General features: G+C 35.4%; 1 protein-coding gene across 5 annotated transcripts; it reads right to left on the reverse strand.

Moving 5' to 3' along the window:
* Positions 1-4,133: 4,133 nt before the first annotated feature.
* On the reverse strand, positions 4,134-23,551 carry LRIF1 (ligand dependent nuclear receptor interacting factor 1). 5 transcript variants are annotated; one of them, XM_081815647.1, is made up of 5 exons: positions 22,985-23,551; positions 21,968-22,246; positions 10,637-12,146; positions 9,197-9,469; positions 4,134-8,212 (listed from the first exon to the last, which is right to left on the reverse strand). In XM_081815647.1, exons 3-5 carry the CDS (start codon positions 12,131-12,133, stop codon positions 7,775-7,777), a joined length of 2,208 nt encoding a protein of 735 aa, XP_081671773.1. In that variant the 5' UTR covers positions 12,134-12,146; positions 21,968-22,246; positions 22,985-23,551; the 3' UTR covers positions 4,134-7,774. The 5 variants fall into 5 exon arrangements, with proteins under 5 accessions (XP_081671773.1, XP_006732907.1, XP_081671774.1 ...); XM_006732844.3 differs by lacking the exon at positions 21,968-22,246 and having other exon boundaries at positions 22,985-23,550; XM_081815648.1 differs by lacking the exon at positions 10,637-12,146 and having other exon boundaries at positions 22,985-23,508.
* Between the last annotated feature and the right edge of the window lie 168 nt (positions 23,552-23,719).

Below are 23,719 nucleotides of genomic sequence, written 5' to 3' on the forward strand. Positions count from 1 at the left end.
GCATCCTGTTGCCCGATTTCAAGCTATATTACAAAGCTGTGATCACCAAGACAGCATGGTACTGGCACAAAAACAGACATATAGACCAATGGAACAGAATAGAGAACCCAGATATGGACCCTCAACTCTATGGTCAAAGAATCTTTGACAAAGCAGGAAAAAACATGCAATGGAAAAAAGACAGTCTTTTCAATAAATGGTGCTGGGAAAATTGGACAGCCACATGCAGAAGAATGAAACTTGACCATTCTCTTACACCATTCACAAAGATAAATTCAAAATGGATGAAAGACCTCAATGTGACACAAGAATCCATCAAAATCCTGGAGGAGAACATAGGCAGTAACTTCTTTGACATCAGCCACAGCAACTTCTTTCAAGATACATCTCCAAAAGCTAGTGAAACAAAAGCAAAAATGAATTTTGGGATTTTATCAAGATAAAAAGCTTCTGTACAGCAAAGAAAACAGTCAACAAAACAAAGAGGCCACCCACAGAATGGGAGAAGATACTTGCAAATGACACTACAGATAAAGGGCTGGTATCCAAGATCTATAAAGAACTTCTCAAACTCAACACCCAAAAAACAAATAAGTCAAAAAATGGACAGAAGATAGGAAAAGACACTTCTCTGAAGAAGACATACAAATGGCTAACAGACACATGAAAAAATGTTCATCATCATTAGCCATCAGGGAAATCCAAATCAAAACCACATTGAGATACCACCTTACACCAGTTAGAATGGCCAAAATGGACAGGGAAAGAAACAACAAATGTTGGAGAGGTTGTGGACAAAGGGGAACCCTCTTACACTGTTGGTGGGAATGCAAGTTGGTACAGCCACTTTGGAAAAACAGTGTGGAGTTGCCTCAAACAATTAAAAATAGAGCTACCCTCTGACCCAGCAATTGCACTCCTGGGTATTTATCCCAAAGACACAGATGTAGTGAAGAGAAGGGCCATATGCACCCTAATGTTCATAGCAGCAACGTCCGCAATAGCCAAACTGTGGAAAGAGCTGAGATGCCCTTCAACAGATGAACGGATAAAGAAGATGTGGTCCATATATACAATGGAATATTACTCAGCCATCAGAAAGGATGAATACCCAACTTTTACATCAACATGAGTGGGACGGAGGAGATTATGCTAAGTGAAATAAGTCAAGCAGAGAAAGTCAATTATCATATGGTTTCACTTATTTGTGGAACATAAGGAATAGCATGGAGGACATTAGGAGAAGGAATGGAAAAATGAACGGGGGGGAATCAGAGGGAGAGATGAACCATGAGAGACTATGGACTCTGAGAAACAAACAGGGTTTTAGGGGGGGGAGGGTGGTTAGCCTGGTGATGGGTATTAAGGAGGACATGCACTGCATGGAACACTGGGTGTTATACAAAAACAATGGAACGTGGATCACCACATCAAAAACTAATGATGTATTGTATGATGACTAACATAACATAATAAAATTAAAAAAAAAAGTCAAATACCATCATTATTCATTGTTCAAGTTATTCCAATTTTGGCCTTTAGAAGATCCTTCAAATTGGCTCATTTTCAAATACTCCCCCATCTTTTGGGGGGCATTCCCTTACCTTCTGACATCACAAGATGTTCCAAGCTCATCTTGTATTTTTGTTGCCTGTCCTGGAACCCACTTCTACAATAAGCCCTGGTTCTTTATTTGAAGAATGGGGTTTAGAAACCAAGATTCTGTGTTAGGTGTGCTCATTGTTCTGGAGTGTCACTTCTTCTAGGCCATCTCAACAAACAAAGTTAGGAAGCATATGAGTGTATATATGTATGTATAACCCACACATACACCCATGTGTGTATTATCTGCCTGAATATATATTTAAAAATCTTAGTTTATACTAATGCCTCTTATTCTAATCCAATACCACAGGGTTTATTTTAGCCTTCCTCCTTTCCTTATAATATCTTCCAACAGTGAGAAACCAGTCTCTCATTATCTACAATATATGTGTACTTATTTGTTCAATTCTAGTACACAACTAAAGGTATGTCAGGATTGCTAACTCATACCCCTGTGGGAAACACTTTTACCAAGTAGATTACAGCACTTAAGCCTTTGGCTTTTCAGTGCCTGGTGAAGATACCGCTTCCTAAGTCACTTAGGTTAGCTTTCTTTCCCATTCCCTTAAGTGTGCTCATGCTATTCTTTTGTAATATATGCTTTCATTTGTTAGTATTTGCATTCCCTTTTGGGTTCCCCTATTTCCTTTTCCGTTTTAATTATTTGTTTATCCGGGGGTATGTAAAGGGTATTCAAAAACACTTCTATGATTCTAAGAGTCAGAGCTATGGACAAAAAAATATTATCAGAGACAGGTTATTGTACTTCATCCCTATTAACCCATTCCCCTTCTCCTCTTTCTCTTCCCCTTAGACAGTCAATAGTTTTTGGTTTATCTTTCCTATGTTTCTTTTGTACAAATGAATAGATGTCTATGTATTTTCTTCTATTTTTTTCTTATATGAGGGGTAGGATGCTATATATATTCTTTGGTACTTTGTTTTCATTTTACAGCATGTCTTAGAAATCACTCCATATCAGTTAAGTTCTTCATTCTTTTCTTACAGCTACTTAGTATTCCATAGTGTGGACATACTATGGTTTTTTCAACCCTTTCCTATGAATGGGCATTTGGGCTGCCTCCTATACTTTGTGATTAAAAATGCTGTAATTAAAAACTTTTGCATATGTATTTTCATATTGTTGGAGGCATAGCTTCAAGGTGGATTCTTAGAATTGCTGGCTGCATTGGTTGAGAGCTTAATACATATGAAATTTTGTTTGACATTGCCAAATTTCTCTTCAGAGTTGTACAATTTGTATTCCCATCAGCAATGTATAAGCATGTCTATTTCCTCACAGCATTGCCAACAGAATGTGTTGCCATATTCTCAGATCTTTTCCAGTCTCACCAATGAGAAATGTTTTGAGTGGTTTTAATTTGCATTTGTCCAATTTGAGTGAATGTGAACATTTTTAGTATGTTTCAGGTTGTTTTCAAATCTTTTATGGTGAATTGTCTGTTCATGTATTTTTCCCATTTTTCTATTGGGTTTTTGGCTCCTTCCCCCTCCTTACTGTAATACACTTTCAGCAAAATCACTCAGCTATCATTCTAAGTACAGGTTGTAGGAGGATACTTATGGAAGCAGGGAGACAGTTGGTTATTTCAATAATCCAGATGAATTAAAGCAAGGTAGTCACAGCAGAGATGGTGAGACATGGTCACACTGCAGGTATCATGGGAATGTAAACCAGAAAATTTTCCTTATAAGCAAAAGAGAGATCAAGGTGGACTCTCAAGTGTTTCCACTTGAATGAACAGAAGCCTAGATTTGTCATTAACTTACAGAAAATCTTGGTTGAGGCAAATTTGGGGTGTGGATGATAATCAGAAGCTGGGTCTGAACCATCTTAATTTTGAGATGCTAATCAAATTTCTAAGTGGTAATGTCAGGATGATTGGATATACAGTGTTGAAGTTCAAAGGAAAGTTCCTGAAGATAGTATGCAGAAGCACTGATGCTTAAGAACTAGACGAGGTCAACACGAGTATAGATGTAAAATAAAAGACATACAAGCACTGAGCCATATAAGAAATCATGGAGAAGGTGAGGAATCATCCAAAGAGACAGAAGGAGCAGCCTTAAATAAGGAAGTAGGAAAACAAGAATATGGTGCTTTGGATGCAGAGTGAAATACACATTTCACTGACAGACTGATAAGAACTGTCAAATGCTACTGACAGGTCAAGTAAGATAGAGACTAAGAACTGACATTAGATTTAGCAAATTTTTAACGTTGGAAACAGTTTCAGTGGAGTGGTAAAGAGAAAACACTAACTTGAGTGAATTTCAGAATGAGAAAGTAAGAGTTTGAGACCATCAGCATAGACAAACTGGGGATTTTGCTGTAAAGGATTCAAGCCACATTTCAGCATAATGGTATATAATATCAGAAGAAATGTAGGTGCTTAATCATTTCATTATCAATAAAACCTTAATATAAAGCAGAAAAATCAAAGGAGAATGTAGACTAAAACAAACAGGTAAGAAAATGAAATGAAATGGAAGGTGAATGCAATATATCAGGGTGATTTTAGTTGAATTTATTTTATTTAATGAACACTGTGTGTCAGACACTATTCAAGAATTTATAAATACAATTCATTTAATATTCACTTCTTCCAATGCTCAAAATTCATGATTGTCCTTTTCCCAACCTTTAAATGTACTCAGACATGAGCCCACAATTTTACCCTCTGTTTATACCATCTTAAGTGATATTATTCGATGTGTTAAGTGATGTTATTCAGACCTATGACTTCAAATTATCTATTTACTAACAGCCTTTAATTATGTATCTCCAACCTAAAGGAGCTAGAAAAAGAACAACAAATGAAGCCTAAAGCCAGAAGGAAATAATAGAGCAGAAATAAATGATATAGAAAAAACAAAAAACCCACAAAAACAAAAACAGCACATCAGTGAAACCAGGAGATGGTTCTTTAAAAAAAAAATTGATAAACCTCTAGCTAGACTTATCAAAAAGAAGACAGAAAGGACCCAAATAAATAAAACCACAAGTGAGAGAAGAGACATAACAACCAACACGACAGAAATACAAAAAAATTATAAGAGCATATTATGAAAAACTATATGCCAATAAATTGGACAATCTGGAAGAAATGGATAAATTCCTAGAAACATATAAACTACCAAAACTGAAATGGGCAGAAACAGAAAACTTTAACAGACCTATAACCAGCAAAGAAATTGAATCAATAATCAAAAATCTCCCAACAAATACAAGTCCAGGGCCAGATGGCTTCAAAGGAGATCCCTACCAAACATTTAAAGAAGAGTTAATACCTATTCTTCTCAAACTATTCCAAAAAAATAAAAAAAGGAAAAAGTCCAAATTCATTTTATGAGGCCAGCATTACCCTGAAACCAAAACCAGATAAATAAATGACAAAAAAAAAAAAAGTATAGGCCAATATCTTTGATGAACATGGTGTAAAAATTCTCAATAAAATACTAGCAAACAGAATCCAACAGTACATTCAAAGAATCATTCTCTGTGATAAAGTGGGATTTACTCCTGGTTTGCTAGGGTGGTTCAATATTCACAAATCAATGTGATACACCACATTAATAAAAGAAAGGATAAAAGCCCTCAATAAAGTAGGTTTAGAGAGAACATACCTCAACATAATAAAGGCCATTTACAAAAAACCCACAGCTAATATCCTCAATGGGGAAAACCTGAGCTTCTCCTCTATGGTCAGGAACAAGACAGGGATGTCCACTCTCACCAGTTATTTAACATAGTACTGGAAGTCTTAGCCACAGCAATCAGACAACAAAATGAAATAAAAGGCATCCAAATTGTCAAGGAAGAAGTCAAACCTTCACTATTTGCAGATAACTTCATACTCTATATAGAAAACCCCAAAGACTCCACCAGAAAACTGCTAGAACTGATAGACAAATTCTGTAAAGTCACAGAATACAAAATCAACATACAGAAATGTGCTACATTTCTATACACCAATAATGAAGGAATAGAAAAATTAAGGAATCAACCCCATTTACAACTGCACTGAAAACCATAAGATACCTGCAAATAAACCTAATGAAAGAGGTAATTATATATCTTCAAGCCCCAACATCAATATTTTATAGTGTGATGAGAATATGAAGCTTCAATTTTTAATACTGTAGCTTGCTGTATTTTTAAATTTTCTACAATGCACATGTACTGCTTCTTTAATGAAATGTTTTAAAATTTTTCAAAGGAGGCAATGATTCATGAACTTGTATTTCCCTTGATAGATAAATTAAGACAACTGCTAGATCTAGCAACATGGAAGTCACTGGTGTCCTTGACAAGATCCATTTTGGTGGAGGAGGGTAAGAAACACCTATGTATAGTTTGGCAGTTCCACAAAATGTTAAACAGAGTTAGGATATGACCCAACAATTACACTCCTAAGAATACACTAATATGTCCACATAAAAACTTATACCCAAACATTCATAGCAACATAATATCCTAGAAGCCAAGTGTAAACAACCCAAATGTCCGTAACAGATGAATGGAAAACAAAGTGTGGTATATTCATACAATGGAATATTATTCAGCAATTTAAAAAAAGAAGTACTAATACATGCTACAGAACCGATAAGCCTTGAAAACATTAAACTAAGTGAAAGAAGCCAATCACATAAGAAAACATACTGAATAATTCCTACCATGCTTGTGAATTTTTTTTTAAAGATTTTTTGACAGAGAGAGACATAGCAAGAGAGGGAACACAAGCATGGGGAGTGGGAGAGGGAGAACCAGGCTTCCCACCAAGCAGGGAGCCCGATGCAGGGCTCGATCCCAGGACCCTGGGATCATGACCTGAGCTGAAGGCAGACGCTTAACGACTGAGCCACCCACATGCCCTGCTTTGAATTTCCACAAGTCCCTAGAGACATAAACTATATTAATGGTTGCCTAGGGCTGGGGGGTGGAGGGTCTGGGGAGTGACTACTAATGGGTATGAGGTTCTTTGGGAAGTGATGAAAATGTCCTAAAATTAGGTCATGTTAATGGTTGCACAATTCTGTGAATAAAAACCACTGAATTGTATACTTTTAAAGGGTGAATTTATGGTAAGTGAATTATCTCAATAAAACTGTTATTACAAGAAAAAAAATAAAAGGCACGAGAATTTAGTTGATCTTTGCATTTGCTCTATACTCCCTCTCAATGTGTATAGGTTTTATGTGACCTTACTTCCGGAGATTTGTCTTTTTCTTTCTTTCTTTTTTTCTTTTTTTGGTAAACTTTTTCTTCTTCCCATTAATCCCTATCCCCACACAACTTCCGAACTTTCTGAATCAAGCATAATTAGACCGAAAAATGTTTGCCTCCACTAAGAAAAGGTATACTTTACAATTTTAAAACGTATTAAATGTGGCCATTGTTCAGATTTATTTTTCACAGTTACATATGTACATATTCCAAAAAAGGAGCATAAGAAAAAGAAGAGGAGGGGGAGGATCAAGAAGAAAAAGTATTTACCTAGGAATAACTTATCACTTTAAGCAACCAATACATTATATAGCCTGGATTCTAAAACCCATTTGGGATTATATAAAATTACTTTGTAAAAGCCACAAGTGTCCCTCACTCTGAGAAATGTTTGAATTTTTAAATAATACTGCTATAATACATTTTTTTCATGAAATAACAAAAATTTACAACAATGGTATCATGGATACAGACTGAGTACATATATAAGCCCATTGGCAAGGCTGTTTAGAGCTGATTTCCTCCCTTGCATTGTATAATTTCAGTAGTATACAATAATTATCTACTGTTGGAATAACACCTGAGCGGTTCAGCTAAAGATGCAAACAATAAAAAAAAAAACCTTGCACAAATACTCAAACTTTGGGAATTCTAATTAAAATAATAGAAAAATAGAAAATTTTTCCTTCCAAAAAAAGGTATCTAGACAAAGATTTAGATACCCCATGTAGATTATTCACAAGAGTCATGTGTGAAATCAACCTTTTTTGTAGTCCTTAAATAAAATTTAATCATTAACTGATGGAAAAACAAGTTTCATATTCAGACACTTTCAGAATGCATCTATAATTAACTTAATGCAAAAGTTTATGAAAAAAACCCAGCTATTTCACTGCAGTCTTTAAGTATAGCAACATTTTATTATTTTTGGTGCATCTTCTTACGCATTTCTTCAAGAGCTGCTTCTTTCTCTCTCAGCACCTGCTTAAGTCTTCTTATTTTTTCATCTCGAATGGTTTCTTCTAACTCTGGTGGTGTCATGGGGAAAATATCTTCAGTATAATTTTTATTAAAAGAATGACTTTGTTCAAAAGCTGCATTTGAACTCAATGTGCCTTTTTCCTGGTTCTCAGGGGTATAGCGTTCAACCTCAGTTCTCTTTTCTTCTCTGGTTTTGTTGCGGCTTGTGAGAATGTTATGGCGTGATACATCCGAAGTTGGTAAAATACTGTTGACGAGTTGGGAATTGTTGACATTAGTTCCTCCATTTATAGCTGTGTTATAAACACTCTCAGTTTTTCTCTTCTTTGTGTGATCCATCTTCTTAACGGTTTTTGCTTTTCTTTTCTTATCAAAACCCTGTTGTTATGTTGAGTAAGATTCCAAAAGAAAAACAAATTATTGCCACATAGACAGTGTGCTCTCAAATTTAACAGGATACTGCAGGTAACATACTTATTAAATTCAACTCAACAAAATATACTGAGAACTACAGCAAAAAATTGTTTAGCACTGTAGAGTACTAAAGTGAATAGCAATGTCCTAATGATATTCACAGAGAAGAAAATTGCTTAATTTACATTTCCTTGCTTAAATATTAGATGTATTGATCTATCACCAAAATATAACAGCCATTTGTAAAGAACTTGAGAAAAAGAATTGACTTAATTTTGTGCTTCCTTTCCCACAGTAAGCACATATGGAAGATTTTCATTGGGAAAGGTTCACTGGTGTCTGATCTAAAGTTCAGGATATTAAGCAGTATAATGATATATTCCTAAGTAGAATAACAATAGGCAAAGTTGTAGGGATGTTTTTCATCATTATCGACCAAGTAGAGTTCTTAAAATGTTTGTATTAAGGGTAATACTGTAATGAACATCTACATGCTTATATTTTCCCTACATCTGGATTCTTTATTTTATTAATTTTTTTATTAAGTTCAATTAGCCAACATATAGTACATCATTAGTTTTTGATGTAGTGTTCAGTTATTCATTAGTTGTGTTTAACACCCAGTGCTCATCGGATCATGTTGGATTATTTTAGATAGGGTCTTCAAAGTAGGATAAGTAGTTTAAAAAGTTATGGGCATTGTCTTATAATTTTTTGATGAAAAAAATAAACAGGTGAATAGAAACACTTAATACAACAACTTTAACTGGGGATGTATTTTTACCTTTGTATATATGGTTCTCTTTAACACTGATTTGGTATAATATATACAAATATGCAAATTTGATAACTATCATTCATATTAATGTACAGACTAAAAAAAACAAATCAAGAAAATGCATTCATGAACCTTTGGAGTAACTACAAAGGACACCAAAAATCTATTACCTGTTTTTTCTTTTCTTCCTTCACTATCAACTCAGTCTCTTTGTAAGTATCACTCTTCACCAAACTGCTAAAGGAATCAAAACCTTCTCCAGAGCCCAAATGATCAGGAATCCGAGTAAGGCACACTCTCAAATCTTTAGTGAGACCAAATATCTTTTTAAATTCTGCATCATTCTTCAGATATGATGCCTTATTGCTTCCTCCTTGGGAATGGTTCTTGTCATTTCTTTCTTGAGTAACTTTTTCTAATGTTGATGCCATCTCATTCTGGATCTGGAATTAGGAAAACAAAACACACAAACAATACTGCTAATTACTTAAGCTATTTTATCAGACTAGCAACTAAGTGTTCATCTCATCTTATTTAAAACATCATGCTCTAAAGTCCTAAATGGTTGGTTTGCATTACCCCTGCCTTACCACCCACATTTGAAAAAATGAATTTAACTGAGTACAAACTTAAAACTGTTCCTTTAAAATTTCTCATTTATTTTGCTTTCTTGCACTGGAAAGGTTAACAGATAGTTGATTCTCAAACTGAAATAAGAATACAGACTAATGACAAGTTAAAAATAATCTATAAAACATTAGTTGGAAATTGTAGTCTTCTGGAAAAGTCTTATGCCTTTAATCAATCTTATGCTTCAGGATTTACCACCTTACATATCTAGAATTCAATGAATTCCATACTGAAGGGGAGAAACACTGACATTATTAAGTAGATCTCTACATAAGGAAAGAGTGGGCATAAATACTTAGCACAGACACACATATCTTAAGTAGAACAGAAAAGTAACTATGTGGATATGCTGAATAATTGAAGAGTCAGAAAGGGTTTAAAAAAAAAAAGGGGAAACTTGTCTACTAAAAAAAAAAAAAAGATGTTGATAGATCCTATTTCCACAAATGACTGAAAGGTACTGATCAGCCCCATTCTACCCCTTCTACCATCTACCTAAAAAAATTGCCAGTATCTCCCTACCATCACAAAACAAACAAAAAACCCAGCTCTCCTAGATGCATAATATTGATCTTTCCATATACTAACATTAATCTAGTAAATATATGTATGTACATATGTATATATATGTGTATACATGTATATATATACACACACAGAATTTTACCAAACTGTGAATTCACATTATCTTTCACCAACTCTTCTAAACCTTGTTGCTGAGTTTTTTGTTTGATTTTGTTTTAAAGATTTGGCATGCCAAATGATTTAAGAGAAAGACTCTATTATCTTCCTCAAACATTTCCTTCAGATGAAAGCTTTGACTTAATTAAGCATTCATGTGTGTATGGTATTTGTGTGATGGAGTGGAGGATGGGAAAGGAGCGGGGAAGAGGTATCATAGGTAACTAACTTTGAGAATTAAGAAAGAAAAATTTTCTATATAGATAGATAAAAAGAACACCCTGACATGGGAAAATTACCTTTGGTTCTTGGTCTCTGAAAACACACTGTTGTGAAGTAAAAGTTGTTGCATCAACAGAGGAACTTATTTTCTCTATGCTCTGGATGATATTTCCTTTTCTGGGGGCATTTTGTACTGCACTAAATCCATCTGGAAAGTCTGGCTTTGTGAATAAAGTCTTACTCTGTTTTAAGTAGTTAATGGATTGATTCATATTATGTGGGTTTGGGGTAGAAAGAGATGGTTTCTCCACTTTTTTATTCTTCTCTGCCCTTAGATTGATCATAGAAGCAGGCTGAGTATTTGAAAGTGATTTTGTCTCCATCTGGTAAGATTTACTTTTAGCCAAAACAATATTTACAACCTCTCTGGATATTTCTGTGACTGGACTTGAACTCACTATTTGTGATGTATCTTTTCTTGGTGGAATATCAGGAGAAACAGAATTCTGTTGGTCAATTTGTGATGGCAAAACATCTGTCCCCTTTTTAGCCAATAGATAGACTTTCCCATTAAACATAACCAAGGCATTATCTTTAATAGGCATACTTTTGGATTGTGTCCCACTAGGACTGACAGTACTCAATGATGGCATATTTATAGTATTATCTCCCAAACTTTTCCTATCTACAAAAGTTTTTAAAATCTTTGAAGCCACATTATTTGAAGACTTAACAGGAACAAGAGATGGAGTGCAAGGCTGTAGATTTTCTTGAAAAATCCATTTCACAGGAGCAGCTTGAGAATGCTGACCACCTTTTAATTGTGTCTCTTTAGCAACATTCATTGGAATTTGTGTGGTATTTAGTATCACTGGCTTTGCTATTTCTGTAACAGGTTTTGGGTAAATGTTTTGAAAGTTCTTGGTAACTACATTTTTCACTGTATTTACAGGAGATACGTAAATAACGGTTGGTATTTGGGAGGCCTCAACTGTTCCTGAGGTACTTGTGGTTGCAGTTGCAAGTATCTTTTGCTGAACTGAAGGAGGCAATGAAGACGCTGGTACAGATTTCACTTCAGCATGGGCAGGAATCTGTAAATGATGCCCAGAAGGCAAAACTGGAGACTTCACAGTCATTGGAAGACTCTGAGTATTTACTAAAATATAAGGTGAATCATTTTGTGTTGAGGAGGGAGAAACAGCAAATGTTTGCATGGTGAGTCCATCAATTTTCACACCATGACTCTGAACTTTAGAAACTGATGAGGTAAAATGTTCAGTTCCCACAGAAGTAACTCTAACTTTTTCTGCTGTATCTACTGTTCTTGTAAGAAAATAGTTTGAAGAACTGGCTGGCTGAAAAATGGGCAATTGAACTGATGCACTTGTGGAAGAGCTGGAAATCTGAGTCTGAAAAGTAACTTGAACTGGGCTTCCTGTATTCCCTTTCAAAGCATCAGACATGACTGAAGATTGAACTAGCGGTATAAGATTTCCAGAAGAATTAGGAATTGGAAGTAATTGCAGAAGATTTTTTCCATCCGAGCCAATCGTCTGAACTACTTGGTACATGCAGCCTGAAACACTTAAAAGAACATTGAGTAAATCAATACAACATACTAGACGGTATATACATTTTATTTAAAAACAAATATTTGCAAATATTATTTTAAAAAGATAAAAATTTATAAAATATCGTAAAAGTATATAATTTGTCACTTCGAGTTTTCAAAGTGAAATATTGCAAAACAAAGATTTTGAAGTAGAAGAGATAATCAAAGATATGATCAGCTTTGATTTAGAATTTCTCATATGATTAGGCAATGGGTAAATTAGACTTTTCTAAGGTTTTACCCTGTATAAAGTTATGCCTATTAGAATATTTTCCTCTTAAACTATTAGCATCCTCCCTTTTTTTTTACTTGAATTCTTTCCTGTTGTCCTCCTTCTTCACTCTGATTTGCCCAGGATTCTCATTTCATCTCCGTTTATGCTTATTCTATTTCCCTCACTCTTTTCTACCCTCTTTCCAATCTGCTGTGCTCTTCCCACTGACAATGACTCGCAAGTCCTACTGTCAGCCATCCTTCCTTTGCTTAAGGCATCTCTTATGGTGATAGCTTAGTGTGCCACATTTTCATAGACTAAATGGAGTTACTCATGTAGGAACCATTTTCTTCCTTGACTTATTGTTTCAGCATATCTGAAGTTTGGTGCTAAATAGCCCTTGGTATGGGAATTATTCACATTAGTTCCAACTGCCTGTCAATCCATATACATAACAGCAACGTCATTTCAGCTAAATGGTTTCCAATGAATGTGGAACACACGGGACATTTTTTTTAACCTAGCCAATTTTGATCCTGATACTTATGAGCTATATCTTAGTACAGATTGTCTGATTTTTAAAAATCCAAAATATACCAATCTCTGTTATGTAAGCAATTATTTGTAGATTTCTTCAATGCAGATACCTCAAGTTACTTATGCCTAAAACCACCTTTCAGTTCCTGGAAAATACCAAGTTCTCATAGGACTCAGAGTAATCACACATGCTCTCTCTCTACCTAGATACTCCTCTCCTCTCCCATCCATATAACTCAGGTCTCAGCGTAAGTAACTAACCAAGAGATACATTCTCTGACCACTTTAACTATCTTTGCCCATCTTTCATAATTAGTGTATAATATTACACCTGTTCATTTCCTTCATGGTACACATCACAAGTTGTCAATATATATTAATCTATTTGCTCACTTGCTTATAGACTGTCTCTCATGCTAAATTCTAGCAACATAAATGCAGAGTTCATGTCCTACCAACAGTATCACCTTATATGACTAAGATCAAATGAAAACAAAAATTCAAGACAAATAATAATAATAATGATTAGAATTCTCAATGATGCAAAAGTGTATTTTACTGCCCACAAGTGTTTTTAAACCTACATATTAATAAAAATCAAAGCCAAAATATCTATGCATTCTAGGAAGCCCTGGAACTCAGTTTTACTTTTCTGTAGCCCAAAATAATATAATTATATCCTTTTAAATATTTAAAACCATTTTCTGGCCACTTGATAGTGCTTCAAAATGTTAAATTTACTTTTAGCAAATTAAAAGTTAATCTCTAAAGAGATGCATGAACATAAATGTATGAATTCTTGCTTTCAGGACTTAAAAGCAAAAAGCCTACCTTAATTACCTCCCAGCCCCCAAAAAACATAGAAAAGACCTGAACTTATTCAACTTTAATTTATTCAACAAAAATTTACCTGAGTGTCTGTTATGGTTCAGGCACCAGGCTCAATTATGGGAAAAGGATCAGTAAACTACAGCGGTTGGCCAAATTCTGCTCCCTCCCTGTTTTTGTGTAGCCCACAAGCTAAGAATGTTTTTCCTATTTTAAATAGTTTTTAAAAGTCACAATAGTATTTTTTTATCTGTGAAAATTATGAGATTCAAATATCAGCATCCATAAATAAAGTTTTATTAGTACATAGTTACATTCACCTTTAACATACTGTATATGGCTGCGCTCATGCTACAATGGCAGAGTTGAGTAGTTACACCAGAAATGATCATACGACCCACAAAGCCTGAAATATTTACTATCTAGCCCCAGTGGCAGAGTTGAGTAGTTACACCAGAAATGATCATACGACCCACAAAGCCTGAAATATTTACTATCTGGCCCTTTACAGAAAATATTTGCTTGTCTCCAAGCTAGTTCAACCCACAATCCCCAAAAGAACTTAAACTGTTGGTTATATGGACATGTAAACAGGCAATTATCATTAAGTGAGATAAATGATACACTATATTTGGATGAAAACAAAAATGCTTGCTCCTTTTCTTAAAACATTCTGTACCCAAGGCTTCCTAGATAGGACATTCTCCTACTTCCGTAATGAATCCTTGGTCTTCCTTGTCAACTCATCCTACCTGAATCAACCTTCAAATGCTGGAATTCACCAAAGCTTAGACTAAATTCTCTTCCTACTCTTAAGCTTTTCCCAATTATTTCTTTTATGTTCATAACTTCAATTAAATTACCATTTATACAGCAACAATTAAAAGATTTGCATCTTAACTCTTGAGATTCAGGCTTATATATATATCCAACTTCCCTCATGACATTTCCATTCAGAATCTCAAATGCATTTAAAACTCAACATGGCCTTTCCATGTTTTTTTTTTCTTTCTGTATGATAAATGACATATCATCCATCTTAGATGCCTAAATCAGAACAAGCAATTTCCTGCTTTCTAATCATCTACATTTAATCTATCATAAAATCCTGTTGGTATTAACTCCTAAATTTCCCGATTTTATCCTTTCAATTCTTTCCAAACCATCTCTCTCCATTTTAATTCAAGGAAACAGTATCTCTGGCTTGGACTATTATAGTAGCTTCAGAACTGGTCTCTTCTTCAACCACATCCTCTCCCTTTAAAAGCTTTCATTACATTAAAACTGACCCTTCCCTGCATAAAATATTTTAGCAGCTTCCCATTTTCTTTGAGCAGTAGAAAGAAATCCAAGAGATTTTGATGCAATGGAAGCCAAAGGAAGAGAGTTTCAAGAAAATGGGCAAGTCTATTTAAAAGTTTCTGACAGGCCAAGTAGGATGTAGATTAAAATGTAAACCTGCATGAGGGTCACTGATGGTTTTAAAAAAAGTTTGGTGGAGAAAAAAAGTTGCAGAGGAATTGACATGAAGAAAGGATATTAAGATAGAAGGTATGGCCAACTCTTATGAACTGGCAAGTAGATGGAGGCTCAATGGGGTCAAGATCTGTCTTCTCTTTTTTAAGGTTAGATAAACCAGAGCATATATTAATGCTCATATGAGTTCTCAAGAGGAAGAGGATAAAGAGGGCTAATTAAGTGTAAAATTTGATAAGAAGATATAGGGAATGGGAACCAGCAGACAGGTAAAGGAATTGAACCTTAAAGAGAGGCAGAGAAATATCTTCTTCCATTGGCACTGAAAGAACAGGTTAGGCACATTTGCAGTTAAGTTTATAGTTTTGATGCCAGAAGTTTGAGGTAATTCTGATCTAATGGCTTTAATTTTCCTGTGAAAAGGACATAACGTCATCTAAGAATAGGAGCAAAAATGGAGATTTGAGGAAAATCAAAAAGATGTGAAACAGTCTGAGAGAGAGTAAGTTGACTTCAGAAAATATTAGAGTCATCAGACAACGCTGATGGCCCAACGATATAGGTAGTGATTATGAATTTATAGTGAGACCAATCTGTGCTTTTGTGAGATTTTCCTTGTTTCACTGGGTATAAGCAAAGTAAAAGTAAATCCCTGAGTTTATCCAGGGAGTGGCTTCAGAAGAATGGTGCAAAAAAATCAAAGAGGAACAAAAGAGTTTAGGATATTGGTAAAAATTATTAACTAAACAGGAGGAGAAGAAAATGAGAACACAAAAGGCAAAAGTATAAGCAGAAAATAAAGTGATTATTGGAGGGCCAGATAAAGTTAAAAAACAGTCCAAGTGGGGTATTTAAACAAGTAAGCTAGAAATACTACAACTGGTGTTTAGCAAAGAGAATGCCTGAATCAAGAATTTCATAAATGCAGCAATCCCATCTGACAACAAGAATTACAGAAGTGGATGGATAGTGACAGAATGGAGACTAAGATCACCGGAGAAAAAGAACTTTGTACTGATGAAAGACTAGATGACAAAGAGATTATCCATATAGATGCTAAAGTCACATAGGATTAGAGAGATGATTATGACTTATGTTCCAAATTCAGTGACAGGAAGTTGGTAGATGATGTTCATGAACCATAATTAAGACCACCTACCAACTTCCGGTCACTGGTATGCCAAAAAGTTGTCTAGAAATTCACTCTCTTTTGCAGTCTATTTTCTTTCCCATTATTCTACTACATCTCATTCTCAAAGATTACCAAATATGTTCTCACAGTTAAATCTGTCTTTATCCTCATTGTCTAGGTGCTCCCTACTGAAACTGATACTGCTAGCTAATTGCGCATTTTGAACCTCTACCTAACATGATTTCCATTGTGCACAATTTGCTTGTTTTTCTTAATGTTTCCTTTCTCATTCATTTTCTGCATTTTAAGTATCCAACTATGACTATTCCCCAAAGCACAACTCTTGACTGTTTCTCCTTCAAGACATTCTTCCTTAGATTGTACCAACTACTTCAACTATTGCATCAATTGCTTCAACTATTTCCTTTGCAATTAATGACTCCCACTGTTATATCCTTTATTTCTATTCCCTAATGTTGACCTCAGTTCCATATTTGTGTTGTCTTACCAAACATTTTCACTTTTAATACCATGACATTTTTTAAACCATGACTTTAAAGTTAAAATTACTCTCTACTGAAAACTAGTACTCTAATCCTACCATCCAGTAATCCAGTCATGTCAGCACTACTATTTCCCAAGTCACTTAGGTTTTAAATCACCTAGTCATCTCTGACTTACCTTTATCACCCTTCTTATTTATCTCTGATTCACCCAAAGCACCCTGTATAGATGCTTATAAAGGGTAAACATTCAATAAATGCATAGTGAATGAATCACTGAGTCTGTAAAGTTTTTTTCCTTTTTACAGCTCTTACTCATTCTTCTCTTTCACCACGGCCACTTCTACTACCTAGATCAGACCTGCATCACCTCATTATCTCAACCCTATATTTTGCTTGACTTTTAAACTAGTTTTTCTGACTTCAGCAACTATTATGATGTATCTCTGGCAGATTAAAGCATTGTTTTCATCCTGTTACCTCCTTTCTCAAAGTTCCAATGATTCATCATTGCCAATTCAGCTTGACTTGAAAATCACCTAAAATCTAGACCCAACCAATCTCTACAACAGTACCATCTTCTCAACTTAAAAATCTCTGATCTTCCCAGAGAGGTCTCCTTACTATTCTTGATTATCCCAAGTATATTATTTACTCCAAGTATTCTTCAGGTTATTTTTTTTCTTCTCCAACAATTTAAAACATAGCTATAAATTGAGGATCAACTCCATCTTCTCCATGAATATTTGCAAGTCCCTCAAACTCACATTAATTTCTTCCAACTTAAAATCCCCAAGTACTCCCCCGGGTGCCACTAATGCTAGGAGTTATATAATGCCTTCTATATAATGTCTTCTAAAAAATAAGTAAAATTTTGTTTTTCTTACAGAGACTATATCATTTACTTTGTAATTGTTCTCCCAATACCAAATATAGTAGGCCCTCAAAAAACTTATATAAAAAAGGGAGCTTTTTCAAATCTCCACTTTAACTGAACTATCTCAATACCTTTTCTCTAGTCTCCTTTTGTTTATTTACATAGTTTTGTCAATGAATCTGTCAATAACATCTGGCTCACGGATTAGAAACTTCAACAGAGCAGAACTTTTATAATGCTTTTATAATTATTTGCATATGGGAATGTACATTTTTAACTGGTATGTTTTTTAAACAAAGGACACAGGCTTCTGATACTGCATTCACATACTTCATTATATGGCCTCTATGTTTCTGCTGTACAGAAAACATTTATATTGCACAACATTTTTATTGCACAAACTATTTTCAAGCCTAATCATTTTTCCTCTCTTTCTTTCCCCTCCAAAAAACAAAGGAAAATACAGCTTCTTCTATGCCAGTATATCAATAGAGATTCACATAATCTATCGGAGACCATAAATTCCTTAAGGGTAGGTTATCCAATTCATATGTATATCCTCTACACCTAATAGAGCAACTGGCACATTGTAAACAATGTTGGCTGAATTAACTCCTCCAAGTCATCATTAAAAAAACAAAACAAAACAAAACAAAAAGACACCACTATGATTTCCTAGTAGCAAATGGAATGAGTCCTAAAAATTAAACTGGAATGTAGTATGCTAAGGAGAGAAATAATAAATCAGGATGAAATTCACACTTCTTCAATTAATATACTTTTTTTTTCAGCTCTAGAAGAGATCTTCCATTTAAGAGAGTAACTATAACTAAAATCTTATAAAGATTCTGTTTCTTAAAAATCAAATTCTGCTACCTAATGTTAGAACTAAAATTAGAATCGGATTCTGCATCCCATGCTCTGGTTTGGTTACTTAAAAATTTAGAAAAATCATCAATGTGCTAGTTACTTTAAACCAGTTGGTGTTTGAACTGAGAACTATACTGCAAACACAGTAACAGTTTAAGACTTTTAAAAAAAGCAAAAAGAAGAATACATTAGAAAGTTTACAGGCTTCTAATCTTGGCTCTTCCAATTGTTAGTTAATTAATTTTGGTAAATTTACTTAACTTCTTTGAATCTGTTTCTTCATTTGCAAAATGGGGACAGTAAGGCTTGCTATGAGAAATAAATGAAATAACTGGTTGGAATTATGATAAATTCCCAATATATGCTAGTTATCATATTCCATTAAAATACACAATTGGTGTCCAAGAACAAGTAAGTGAATCCGGTAGTTTTTTGACAATATAAGAACTTGGATAAAAAGGTATGAAAATTTTCATAAAAAGTATATTAAAGATACTTACATAACTTCTGACATTTTTAATTATTCTAATATTGACATAAAACATTCACATATAAGAAATGGAATGATAAAAATTTCACATGCTAATGAACATTTTGCAGATATTGTTGCAAAATATATTTTTTCAACTGCTAGACCTTTTTTCCATCTATGATTTAACATTATGTACATACACAATATACATAATGTAATAACATACAATATTATATACTATGTAATATTATATACATAATAGATACATTATTGTAAATAGTTGTCATTAACTCTAATTCTGATAAACAGCTCAGCAATGTAGGTATTCCCATTATGATTTTATAGCTGGAGATTCAGTAGTATTAAATAACTTATTCAGAATTACACGCTCTCTTCGACAATCCAGTCCTCTTTCTTGAATTTACTTTAGCATAAACCAAACATAACAGGGTCCAAAAAATTCAACTGCATGAAGTGATTAATGAGAAAGAGATTTCAGTTAGCCTATAAGGTATACGTGTCAATGTCTCTTACACACCCAAACAGTAAAGATAATATAACACACTGTACAAAACTAAATGCACAATAAACTGATAATGAAACATCACATTTCTAACCAAACCAAGCCCACTGCTGAGGACACTCATTTTAGCTCCCCATTTAAGAACAAAGGATTAAGTGCAGACAGAAGCCAGTTGCCAGTCACATCCTAATTCTCATTATTGTGAGACGTATCATCACAGGCTTTTATTATAATAACTCTAAACTGATGACTTAAGTATGTAATTTCAGCTCTGACCCTGCCTGAGTGTCAAATTCAAATACCTCTCTGATTGTTTTTTGGGGTTTTTTTGGTGTGTTCTCCTCATTTCAATTTACCAATATCTATCCAGATAACTGGCATTATAATTGATCCCCTTTTCTTCATGCCAATTCACTGACAAAATCTGCCTATTTTCCCTTCTGTGTTTCTTTGAATCCAACCCTTACTCTACATCAGCTAGTTCAGGCCCTCAAAATCTCTGAAAGGACAACTTACAGAATCTTTATATGCCTGATCCCTCACCCCCAAATCCGCACTGCCATCAGTTATCTAAAATGCACACAGGAACATGACAACCTTTTCTTAAAATCCTCTGAATGACCTTCACTAGATGAAGTCTAATCTCTCTAGCAGAGCAAACCAAACCCTTAAGAGTTATCTATCTATCCTGCTTGTAGTACAGAATCAAACAAAAATACTGACTCCTGGTAATAAGTCATACCAGTGCTTTATTTACCAGTTCCCTTTTTGGGCACAGCCTGCATTCATCTTTAATTGGATAGCGGACACTTACATTCCAAAACTCAGATGCTCCAGAAACCTTTCCTACAATTTCCTTTCTTTGTGCTCTCACAGCATCCTGTGCATAACACTATTTAAAATTGTATTACATCACCTCCCCCTAGACTATAAGGTTTTTCATGGGCATGGTTCATATCCTCTTCTTTAGTCAGTGTCTTCATTTAGCAGTCTATCATGTAGGCACTCAGTGAATGTTTTTTAACCAAATGTTTGAACTATACAGATAATACTAGTAAACTAGGATAGGAATCTAGATTGCTTTAACTCCAAAGCTTACCGTCTTTCTACTATACCATTCTAACTCCGGCTTTGCTCTTTGCAAAAAAAGCCCCAATCTAAAACTGAATGCCTACTATCACAAATATCTTCCAGATTTTTCCTTTGCACTCTAAGATTAAGTTTTATTCTTAAAATTTATGCCTTGATGAATTAGAGATACATTAAACAATAAACATTCTGTAAAGCAATAACGAAAAACTTTGTAAAAAGAAAGCAGCAGTAACTCAAGAATAATCCAAGCATCTATAGAAAATAAAATCATATACTCATTTTAAGTTTATGAAATGATTTAGTACCATCAAAATTATCAGAAAAATAAGGAAACCAAGCTTCCAATAAATTAAAGAGCTGACATTAATCAAATGATTTTTAAGTTATACTTGTACGTCATGCAGATTGTTACTTACAAAACAGAGTATAATCAAATATGTAAGCAATAAGCAAAATAAGAGTCCAATAGCTTCAGAAAAGCATCTGGTAAATGTTCCAAATATGTGATGTCAAACCTCAGTGATTTGAAGAAATAAATGCATTTGAAGATGATGAAAACAATGCATAAACCAATGAGTTAATGAACTTCCAATGACGTATGAATGTAACCAAAATATATTTCAATTTGTAATATTTTTAAAAATGCCAAATACAGATAGCCAAAGGCTTAGAAACTGGATAAAAGAATTAAAGTACACAATAAATAAAAACGTTAAGTTCTTATTCTACCTTATTTCTAATGTTGAAAAACAATGCAATCCTAAAACAAACTGTGTTAAGTTAGGGTAAGTCAGATGGCATCGAATATCCAGATACCAAAACAAGAGAAAAGAAATGAACAACCATTAGAAAGTAATTCTACTTTTTCGTTATCTATACAGAGCACCATCTCTGCCTCTCCCCACCCAGCTTTCACCAAAAGTAAACCAACAAACGTTATACGTACACACAAGCTGGCTCTTTTTACGATTTGAAACGCAATGGTTCTTTCTTCGCAGTTCTTCAATATTGTTTTGGCTCACCGCATTTAGTGATCATTTCTTCCTAAAATATTGTGCGCGCTTTTTCAGTCGTTATTATAATTCCGCTTTGCATCTACTTGTAATTAAAAGAAACCTACTTCCTGGGCTAAAATTTGTACAGAAATAAACTCTTATTCTCATAATAATAATAGCTAACATATAAGTACTGCTTTTTTTTCCTATACTAAGTATTTTACATATACTCATTCTTTTAGTCCTTAAAATATCTCTAGGCACTCTTACTTACTGGAAAGGAGACTGGAGAGAAGGCACTTGGCCTCACGAACAGTAAATGTCAAAGCTAGAATTAAATTTAGGCAGCCTGATGTTCTTCAAACATAAATCTTCTTCCATGAATTTTACAACTCAATTTCCATGCTTTCTTCACATTTTCCTTCCGCAGAGACCCATTAAGTTTTTTCTCACCACTTATTATACATCCACTAACCATGGAGTCTACAACTTAAAATATTCGATCTTCTTTAACAGTTTTGTTCCCATTTTATTTCATCTTGACTAACATAACCTTTAAGAAAAAAAAAACTGACTTAGTGATAAACTATTTTGTAAATGTGCAACTAAGTCTTTTTAAGAAACACCACGATCTCCCTATGTCACAGTTCCTCTACAGAGACATCCAGTTAGAGACGGCATTCTCATTACACCTGCTTCAAACACGCTGTTCCAAAGGATCGATTTCACATGAGAATTACTCTTTTCTTTCTTTGTATATAAAACTATTATTTGAAATTTTAAAAAATCCATTCCCTCACTCTATCAAATTTTCAGTTTCTAAATTCATATACTCATCAACTACACAAATTTTTCTTTTCCTTTCCACTAACTCTCTTAAATGATAGCTTTTTTCACTGAAGGTCCAGCGCCACCTGGGCTGCACTTGCTATTCCGTGCTGGGCTCTGCGTGTTTTTCTGCGAGTGCGCGAGAATCTTCCAGAAGGTTTTAGTCACACAGGAGCGTCGGCCATGTTGATTTTCCTCTCCCGTGGAGATCTACTCTGTCGCCTACGAAACTTGAGACGCTGGAGTCCTGCGGAGCCAGGGCCGAGGCTGCCTGCGTCAGGCTCTGAAGAGGGTTTACGTTTCCAAGAGAGGCGCGCTCTGAGGGCTCTGAGTGGCCCAAGTGACGAGCCCTGCAGTCGCTCCCACTGCGGGGGAGCGTCCGGAAACGACGGCCGACTCGGCACCCTGCTAAGAGGCGGGCGAGGGGCAGGTGTGTCGAGGGAGATTCGAAACCGGTACTTACCACTGCGAGGCGTTGCCTGACTTTTCCTCTGCGGGTTTCAGGAAGACCCTCTGTAGATTATTGGACATTTTAGAGGGGTGGGAGGGGCCAGCACATCCAGGAAAGTGGGCAATGGGGGGCCGAGGTCCTCCAAAGGGCGAGAACCTGAGCGAGAGAATGTTGGGCTGGAGGTGTCCCGGAGCAACTCAGGTTCGATGCTGAAAGGAGGGCGACAGCAGGGTCTAGAGAGGGCGTATCCCCAGCCTTTGGAAAGAGGCGACGCAGCCACCAGAAACCGGAAGAATCAAAGCGCCTAACGACGCCGCTCCGGCCCTAGCCTCAGAGAGGAGCGGCCCGAGTCTCCGCCCCCGCGGGCCTACGACATCGCTCCAGAGCCATCCGGAGTCAACACGGAAGGCGTGGCCTTACTGGCACCGCCCCTAGCAGTGCCGGGTCCGTGGAGAAGACGGTGCCAGAAGGGCTCGGCCGACCCCGCCCACCGAAGCCGCCAGCCGGGCAAAGCTCAGTCAGCCGCTTCCGGGATCGTCACGTCCGGTTGCCAAGGTGACTGGCTCGCTGAAGCACCGCCCTTATGATAGGACCCAATCGCAAGTGAGGTTTGCTATCTCTTCTTCCGGATCAAGTAACGAATCACAAAAGAATATTCTCAAGATACCTACGCAAAATAAAATGTTTCCGGGGTCATTCGTAAATTTTCTGTTTCTGTGTTCGCCGCTAGTGTAAGTTTTTCTTTCC

Source organism: Leptonychotes weddellii, chromosome 4 (assembly GCF_054177405.1).
Source record: "Leptonychotes weddellii isolate Sample4059 chromosome 4, ASM5417740v2, whole genome shotgun sequence".
In the NCBI taxonomy this organism is placed as follows: domain Eukaryota; kingdom Metazoa; phylum Chordata; class Mammalia; order Carnivora; family Phocidae; genus Leptonychotes; species Leptonychotes weddellii.

Excerpts from the sequence above, each read along its gene's own strand:
- LRIF1 (XM_006732844.3), bottom strand. The coding sequence starts at position 23,052 with ATGTCCAATAATCTACAGAGGGTCTTCCTGAAACCCGCAGAGGAAAAG. Across the intron at positions 9,470-10,636 it reads TCAGAGACCAAGAACCAAAG|ATCCAGAATGAGATGGCATC; the intron begins GTAATTTTCCCA and ends TCCTAATTCCAG. Across the intron at positions 8,213-9,196 it reads AGGAAGAAAAGAAAAAACAG|GGTTTTGATAAGAAAAGAAA; the intron begins GTAATAGATTTT and ends ACATAACAACAG.